The sequence below is a fragment of the Choristoneura fumiferana genome, chromosome 6 (assembly GCF_025370935.1).
Source record: "Choristoneura fumiferana chromosome 6, NRCan_CFum_1, whole genome shotgun sequence".
Classification (NCBI taxonomy): domain Eukaryota; kingdom Metazoa; phylum Arthropoda; class Insecta; order Lepidoptera; family Tortricidae; genus Choristoneura; species Choristoneura fumiferana.
Window position 1 is genome coordinate 12,744,272 of NC_133477.1, and position 9,657 is coordinate 12,753,928.

The 9,657-nt window shown below is 39.0% G+C and overlaps 1 protein-coding gene across 1 annotated transcript; it reads left to right on the forward strand.

Moving 5' to 3' along the window:
• Positions 1 to 1,277, forward strand: LOC141429092 (cathepsin B-like). The gene has a single exon (XM_074089284.1). The coding sequence runs from the start codon at positions 162 to 164 to the stop codon at positions 1,176 to 1,178; it is 1,017 nt and encodes a 338-aa protein (XP_073945385.1). The 5' UTR covers positions 1 to 161; the 3' UTR covers positions 1,179 to 1,277.
• Positions 1,278 to 9,657: the final 8,380 nt, after the last annotated feature.

A 9,657-nucleotide genomic window follows, 5' to 3' on the forward strand; every position in this document is an offset into this window, starting at 1 on the left:
GCCTATCAGACATTCGTGGCGGGCGTTCGGTCCGACGCAATTAAACGGCGTACGAGCACCGCTCGGCTCTCCTGCTCGGCCACACAAGCCAGTTGGCGGCTCGCACTCAACTGTGCCGCACGCACCCTCTTCTACACACAAATTCGCGAACTAAACCAAACATGGCTCCATCGATCGCCACTGCCGCTGTGCTCCTCTGCGCCGCCTTAGCCACAGCAGCAAGCCCGCTGCACCCACTCTCTGACGAGTTCATCTCACTCATCAACACCAAGCAATCATCGTGGAAAGCAGGCCGGAACTTCCCGTTAGATACTCCGTTTGCACACATCAAAAAACTAATGGGCGCACTCAAGGATGACCATATATTATCATTGCCCAACAAACTACACGATGCTGACCTGATTGAGAGCCTGCCGGAAAACTTTGACCCCAGGGACAAATGGCCCGACTGTCCCACTTTAAACGAGATCAGAGACCAAGGATCTTGTGGGAGTTGCTGGGCCTTTGGAGCCGTAGAAGCCATGACTGATCGTATATGCACTTACTCCAATGGAACAAAGCATTTCCACTTCGCAGCTGAAGATCTACTGAGCTGTTGTCCAATTTGCGGTCTCGGCTGCAGTGGCGGTATGCCGACATTGGCTTGGGAATACTGGAAGCATTTCGGCCTTGTATCTGGAGGATCGTACAACTCTTCTCAGGGATGCAAGCCTTATGAGATCCCTCCCTGCGAACACCACGTACCCGGTAACAGAATGCCGTGCAATGGTGACTCTAAAACACCGAAGTGTGTAAAGAAATGTGACACCGGTTACAACGTTGAGTATGGTAAAGACAAGCACTACGGTAAACATGTTTTCTCGGTCAGAGGGGGTGAGGATCACATTAAAGCGGAGTTGTTCACAAATGGACCCGTCGAAGCGGCGTTTACCGTATACGCTGATTTACTAAATTATAAGACTGGTGTGTATTCTCATACGACCGGTGATGCCCTTGGAGGTCACGCTATCAAGATTCTGGGCTGGGGAGTGGAAGATGGTAAGAAGTACTGGCTGATTGCAAACTCCTGGAACAGCGACTGGGGAGACAACGGGTTCTTCAAGATCCTACGCGGTGAAGATCACTGCGGAATCGAAAGTTCCATTGTCGCAGGTGAACCTGCGTTAGATGGATTGTAAATATGAAATACTGTCGAATAACCAAAGACTATAGTTATAATTTAATTAAATTGTTGAAGATTTTAAAAAGACAATAAATATTTTTAGTATTTAGATTTACATTGATATAATTTTCTTTCCATCACTCCTTTAGGATATGAATGCTTTTTATAAACTAAAAATTAAGTTAAATACCGATATACGTTAAGGAAAAAGATCAAAATATTATTGCTCTTAATGTTTAATTAGGAGCACATCATAATATTGTGGCAAATGCTAATCAATATAATGATAATGATAACTTATTTAACTTAACGGAGTTATGACGACTATTGTTGACACTCATTTATAAACTCTTATTACTTATTTATTGTTAAGTGCTAAGTAAATAATGTACCTACCTAACGTTAGGTAGGTACGTTTTGTGACCAAAACTAATTTAAAACTAAACTCAGCGGCACAAAATTTGGCCCACCCTTCATACAAAATTACCGATTCTGCATACATTTGAGGGCCAGATTTTTTGCCGCTCAGTATATTAATAATTATAGCCAACATAAGATATATATGGATTAGAGTAATAAGTAAGTAACAAGATTGCAACGTACATTTTTATATGATCGATCTCTAATTTAATTAATAGGTATTACCCTTGGTATTTATTACCTATAATACTCATAGGTGTACCTTTACCTACGTACGTACGATCGATTATTTGCATTATTTAGGTACCTACCTACAGGATCAAAATTGACAATCACCAATAGGATAGGTAAACTAAATACAAGTACCTAAGTAAAAATGTTCCGAATTTGTTTACCTTATTAACGGAGCTGTTTTCAAATTAAAACTATCATAGGTATAGGTAATAATAATCTAATTTAGTTTGGTTTCCATAGCTTTATGACACCCGCCCGTTGTTTGCCAGAAATTCAGAAACATGAATTACCTACAATATCCATTTTTTCATTTTTCAAAAAATTAAAGAAGTGCGTTTTGTTTCAAGACTTTACAAGTACATTCGGAAATTAACTAGTTCATGATGCTTTCTATAATACCTATTACCCATTGGTAGACAAAAGGTCCTTTAAAAAAATACGGTACCTACCTTCTATTTGTATCATAAGTACCTAGGTAGGTACATGAATATTTTTTTAATCCAAAATATCCTACATTATTAGTTAAGATGAAAAAGCCGCGGTGGCCTAGTGGTTTGACCTATCGCCTCTCAAGCAGAGGGTCGTAGTTCAAACTCCGGCTCGCACCTCTGAGTTTTTCGAAATTTATGTGCGGAATTTCATTTGAAATTTACCACGAGATTTGCGGTGAAGGAAAACATCGTGAGGAAACCTGCTCAAACCTGTGTGAAGTTCCCAATCCGCACTGGGCCCGCGTGGGAACTACGGCTCAAGCCCTCTTGTTCTGAGAGGAGGCCTGTGCCCAGCAGTGGGACGTATATAGGCTGGGATGATGATTAGTTTAGGTACTTACTTTACAACTACTGAAGCAAGTCCGTCGCTTTGTTCTATCAAAGTACTCTGGAACAATGGTTAGTAAATATTACGGTCATTGTGTACAAGCTAAATAGGTAGGTAGGTACCCAAGTAGGTACGATGAAGAATATTACTGCGAAATGGAAATGAGTCACGTAACGTGATCAAAACAATACAAAATAACATTGGTTGGTGAAATACAACATGAGGTTTTTATGCCAAAAACAAAGAAAGGAAAAGTGGGTTATCTGATAATTTGTAATCAACAAACGCCTAACTTGTACTTCTGTTGGTCCCAGAGAGCTAAACGCCTGAGTACTACACAATAGTATCCCTTACATACAACTAACTTAATTTAGCGCAGTCTAAAAATAGTTAGGAAGGTCAGGCGCGTACTAAATAGGAGTGTCCTTAATAGACTACTTTCCTAAAAAAAACAATTAATTCGCCTATTAGATTATCAAAACGTACACAGATTATCAAAAAATACACAGATAGATTATCAAAAAATACACAGTTAGATTATCAAAATAGCGTGATGGATTATAACATTTATTATACGATTTATGAGGCGTGTTTAAATTCGTTTTAACTGTCGGATTACCTATATAGGGTACATTAATTCGTCTTAAATATATATATGAATGAGAGGGCTTGGGCCGTAGCTCGTAGTTCCCACGCGGGCCCAGTGCAGATTGGTACCTACTCATCTCACACACACCATTAAATTGCTTCGCAGGTTTGTGCAGCTTTCCTCTCGATGTTTTCCTTGACGGTAAATTTCAAATGTAATTTAACTCGGAGGTGTGATCCGGGGTTTGAACCCACGATCTTCTGCTTGAGAGGCCATGGGTCAAACCATTAGGCTACCACAGCTGTTTGCTCTATCATTATGAGAAGAGGCCTGTGCCCAGCAGTGGGACGTATATAGGCTGGGATGATTATATATTTATAAATATTATAGGTAGAGGTAAGATGCACCCTGAAATTCAGTTTGACTGCTATTATTGCAATTAAGTTTTGGTTTCCCATCAATTAAATACTTACCTACTTACTTTATATTTGTTAGTTATAACTCATTAATAAAATAAAATAAATTATTTACCAAATGAAAGCACAATACAATGACTCATTTCTACATTATTAAGAAATCAGCATTTAATTGACCTTTTGGAATAGATTACGTTTGTTTGTACGATTTATGTAGGTAACTAACATTAACTAATTATTACTACACCCACTTAACGCTGTAAATCATTTTCTATTTTACTTAGGCATTCAGATGACACAATTACTTTTAAGTCGACGTAAATTATTGCATTTAAGTTTTTGTAAGGTACCTACTTTCAAATTAACATTTAAAAAAAATAGGTTTTTTGTTGACTGTAGTTGACTTTACAGCATTATCAAATTATTATAATCATCCAAACAACATATTTATGTATACCGAATTTCAAGTCAAGTCGAGCTCATAGAAGTAAAGCCGGTATCTCCATCTCCACCGAGCGAGCAGCCACTCGCGGCAGCCATTTTCGGTGCGATTTTGAGTCCTGTGTCGAATACTGTCGAACAAAATCATGCCTCGCGCGGCGGCTCGCTCAGTGGAAAGGAGATCCAGCTAAGTACGATGACCAGAATATTTATAATGTGAAACAATGGAAGTATTCATTAATAAACTATGTCAAGTAAGTAATACAAGCAATTAAACAGATGTGACCACAAACGCCTTTCCTCGCGCTTGAATAACACAAAAGCGATAAGTCGGTCTCATAGTATTTGTTTTAAAACTGTTCAGTATCCATTATACCTACTCTTAGAATTTGTAATACCTATGAATTCTGTGATATAAGTCATCATATCAGCCGTAGGACGTACACTGTTCAAATTAAAATACCTACGGGTAAAATGTCGATGTTCAAAATATCGCAAGTCAAAATGTCGAAAGTTTATATTGTCGAATGGTTAAATAACCTACGTCCAATACTTATTTCTAATTATCTACAAAAGTGGCATCGAAAGATATAAATATCGAAGTACCTAACAGAATAATCCTAGAATCCTAGCTATGGGGGTGCAGCACAGATGCACATAAACAGTTTGTTATGCAAAAGAAATGTCTCCGAATCTTAGCAAATATCTGCCAACCAAATAGCTGTAGACCATACTTTAAAAAGTTTAAATTATTGACACTCCCCTCTTTGTATATTTTGGAAGTAGCCTTGTTCGTCAGAAATAATATCCACCTTTTTAAATTTTCAAATAACATGCGACGTAAACATGACCTAGTTCTCCCTGAACCAAAATTAAGTATTTTTAAAAACGGTCCATATTACAAAGCAATACAATTATACAATAGAATTCCCATAGATTTAAGAAGTGAACAAAATAGCACATCCTTTAATAAAAAAATTAAAAAATTCCTAATAGATAAATGTTTAGAGATGTGCCGACTAGTCGCCGACTAGTCGGGAAAGCCGACTATCCGGCCACTTTCGTAGTCGGCGACTAGTCGGCGAATAGTCGGCAAAAAGCGCCGACTATCCGGCTTCTTACTTGTATGTATATTTCAATAAAATATTTATTTTCATGTAGGTACACAGAGGGGGAATTACATTATATAAAAACCTTAAGCTGATAATTTTTGTAGTATTTACTGTTTTTCCTTGCCCACACGAAAAATTATATTTTGTCATTAGTTCTACCTACTTGACTTCACAGGAATCATTGTCTAATTGTTCAAAAAATCCTTACACGAGACTTTCTGTTTGACATCATCATGTCAGCCGAAAGACGCCCACTGCTGGACTCAAGTCCAAGTCAAGTCCAAGGCTCTCCACTCAGACCAGTCTTGTGCTTTCCGCATTCACCGCGATCCCGCGATCTTAACCGGGTCGTCGCTTCATCTTATTGGAGGCCTACCGACACCTCGTCTCCCGGTCCGCGGACGCCATTCGTGAACCTTCTGATCCTATCGGCCATCAGTTCTGCGAGCAATGTGCCCTGCCCACTGCCACTTTAGTTTCGCAATTCTTCGGGCTATGTCGGTAACCTTAGTTTTACTGCGGATATCATCATTTCGGATTCTATCCCGCAGAGAAACCCCGTGCATAGCCCTCTGAGTGACTTTGAGCTTCCTCATGAGGCCCAATGTTAGCGACCACGCACGTCTCAGATCCGTAAGTCATCACGGCAACACACATTGGTCAAAGACTTTTGACTTCAAACACTGCGATAAATTGGAAGAAAAGACACTGCGAAGCTTCCCGAACGCTGTCCAGCTGAGTCGGATTCGACGAGTGATCTCTTTCTCGAAATTGGATCTACCTATCTGGACTGTTAGTCTCAGGTATACATAGTTGTCAACAACTTCGAGCGCAGAGCCTCTGACTATTACGGCAGTTGGCACAACATGGACATTGTCTATGTTTATTTTCAGGCCAACTCGGTCGAAAACTGCTGAGGTCGGCGAGCATAGCACTGAAGTCCTCCATGGTCTCTCAGCCATGACCACAATATCATCGGCGAATCGAAGGTGATTAAAGTACTCGCCATTAATGTTGATGCCTTGTCCTTCCCAGTTCAGAATCTTAAAAGCATCCTCCAGTGCAGCAGTGAACAGTTTCGGAGAGATCACATCTCCTTGTCTGACTCCCCGCTGCAGAGGAATAGGCGTCGTGCTCTAGTCCGGTAGTCGGACGGACATAGTGGCGTTTTCGTACAGACACTTCAACACTTCGATATACCGGTAGTCAACTTGGCACCGCTGGAGAGCCTGCAGCACAGCCCAAGTCTCGATCGAATCGAAGGCTTTCTAGTAGTTTACAAATGCAAGGCAAAGGGGGAGGTTATACCCTTCGGTCTTCTGTATAACCTGCCGCAACGCATGTATGTGGTCTACGGTTCTATATAGCCTTTTCGGATGCCGTTCTTTTTGACATGATTAATTTTTTTTTATTTTTTTAGCTCTTTCACTTTAATGAACAATAATAGTAGGCATTATTTTTACACAATATTTTTTTCACAAAAACACCGCTTAGATACAAAAGCAAAAATCTAGAAATAAAATAATACAAATAAAATAAAATAAACAGGTTCCGAGACGCTTACAGGCGTCGGTTGCGACTTGCGCCCAAATCAGCTGGTTAACAAAGCGTCACGGAAATCCCCAAAACTGTGATCGGCTTGGCCGACTAGTCGGCCGATTAGTCGGCTTCTTTACAACCGACTAATCGGCTAGTCGGCTAGTCGGCCAAAGTCATGATCGGCACATCTCTATAAATGTTACTACTCGATCTCGGAATTTATGGAGGATGGTTTGTAATAAGTGACCTCTCACGTCACGCACGCGCACAACGCATTATTTGCTACAAGTGGGAAAAATGTTTCTGATCTCAAGTGATATTTGATGTTCCTTTATTAAGTTAAGTTATTGTAGGATTCATTAATTAATATAGGTACAGAAATTAGTTATTGTAAAAGAAAAGATTTTAAAATAGTAAATACATAGATAATAACAATTATAACAACAAATGCTATACCCTACCAGGGTTCATGTTAACTTTAAGAGCTTATGTTACATGTATGCACTATATAAATAAATAAATAAAATAAATAAGTATTTGCAGGTGGTAGGTAGGACCTTGTGCAAAGTCCGCCCGGATTGCTACCACCATCTTGCTCGCTAATCCTGCCGTGAAATAGCAGTGCTTGCATTGTTGTGTTTCGGCGTGGAGAGTAAGACAGCCGGTGAAATTACTGGCACTTGAGGAATCCCATCTTAGGCCTCTAGGTTGGCAATCCCCCTGGTGTTGCAGGTGTCTATGAGCGGTGGTAATCTCTTACCATCAGGTGACCCACTTGCTCGTTTACCATCCAGACGAATAAAAAAAAAAGTATAGAATATCCTATGTATGAACTATCACGTGATAGGGTAGACGGAGTTCCGCGAAGCGGAGCTCCTATTCCGCGCAGTTGAGCGCCTTGATGCAACACTAACCTAACCTATTGAACTTAAAAGACATTTCGGTAAACTGATGTATTACCAAAAATATTAGGTTCGGTTAGGTTTGAGTTTGAACTGTGGTTTGAAATTTCAAAAAAAAACATAACGGTAGTAAGTATATCAAACTTACAAGGAAAACAATAACAGCTAGTTTTGCTTGAGAATTAGTAGTTCGTAGTTTAAGAGTACATAACTAGCGGCCTAAGTTATAGATTCCGAACACAATACAAAATTCATAGAAAAATATTACTTAATTTTATCGTAATGGCTACGGAACTCTATCTTGGGCGTGTCCGAAACGCTCTTGGCCGTTTTTTTTCTAAAGATTATGGAAACCGCAAAGTCACCGCAGAGAGGGCTTTGTCTGAATACTCTGAATGTTGGCAAGAGATCGACGTGGCCGCTTAACACAGACAGAGGCTGAGTGACCGACATTTTGTTTTCATGTTAGCAGCTTTATTATTGTTTATTGTGTTGTTTTTTTATTGATCCACAAGTACCTCTATTTTTGAAATTATGTTTTGTGACTCAAAACAAGCAAGTACAAGCTCGTAGCAAGTGGAAGGATGTAGTCTCTGCCTACCCCGTTGGGAAAGAGGCGTGATTTTGATGTGTGTATGTGTATGTGTTTTGTGACTCAATAAATTTATCATAATCTGGTAGAACGAAATATCGTGGCCAACACTAACAGAGTTCTGTAACTTTTCGCTGAAAAAATGTATCCCAAATGATTCATTTAGATACCAGCTGGTTTATAATTCTTGTCTGTACAACTTCAGGATTGTTATAAAACTAACCTAACCTATCGGGTTCTACAGAATAGTTTGACTGGATTGAAATTGGAATCATTTGATTAGATTGAAATCTGATTCCAAGGCCATCGTTATTAGAACCTTATCACAGTAAATAATTTAATTTTTCAATAGCAGTGCTCATCGAAAGACGTAAAAAAATGTGTCACAATGACAAAGTTCTGTAGTGGCCTAGGTAGGTACGGTCACCAGCACCAATATCTGACAACAAAAATGCATAATATCTGATACAACTCTTATTTCTAGGGCCTGTAGAACGTATCAGATATTTTTGCACGCTCCGTCTGTGGCAGATATTAATGCAGGTGACATACCTACCATCACCATCAGCCAAATAAGTGGTCTATCAATTTTTAAACAAGTTCCTATCAAATGAATATGTCGCGAAAGTCGAACTTTCAAGTTGACAGACACGTCCGTTGGCATTATTGTTTAATGACATGCAAACGATTATGAACTTTAAGGTGGTAGACCGGTGATTTGTCTGATGATACTTATAAGAATCAAATTGGTTGGTTATACTTAGCTTCGAAATGAGTTGAATAAAACTTTACGAAGCATTAATTCTGATTAGAAGGTACTTACTTAAGAAATGTGTTTCAACAACCGTTAGCGGAATCCCCATTCCGTTCCCGAATAAAATTTTAAGCAGCCACGACAGTTCGGCCCGCCTTCTAAGTATCTACTGTATTGGATTTCACAGTAGGCTAGCAACGAATTCTTATTAAAATTGAGTTCAAATTTAGGCCGGAGACGACTTAGGTACTTTTCTTTTTATTTGTATCTACAGTCGAGTTCATAAACTTGTGAGCAAAAATTTGATCAAAAATATCTATCTGAACACGACTCTATTGTTAACGGCGTAGAAGCGTCTTCAGATATTTTTGATCAAATTTTTGCTCACAAGTTTATGAACTCGACTGTACATAGTTAGAATAGTTACATAAGCCTTACTTTTTTTATTTTGTGTTGTGTTCCTATCATGGATGACGATGGGCTTTCAATATGCAATTTTTGTACTGAAAATAATGAATAAAGTTGGTTTTGTAAGCCTTACTTAAGTATATATATTTTTAACTCTAAAAGTTTTAATTTTCAAAGCTTATTTTATTTAACACTTTCATATGCTCTTCCACTTTGAGGACAGTTTGAAGTTGTGAAACGATAGTGGAAGTACGGACTCCTGAAATAAA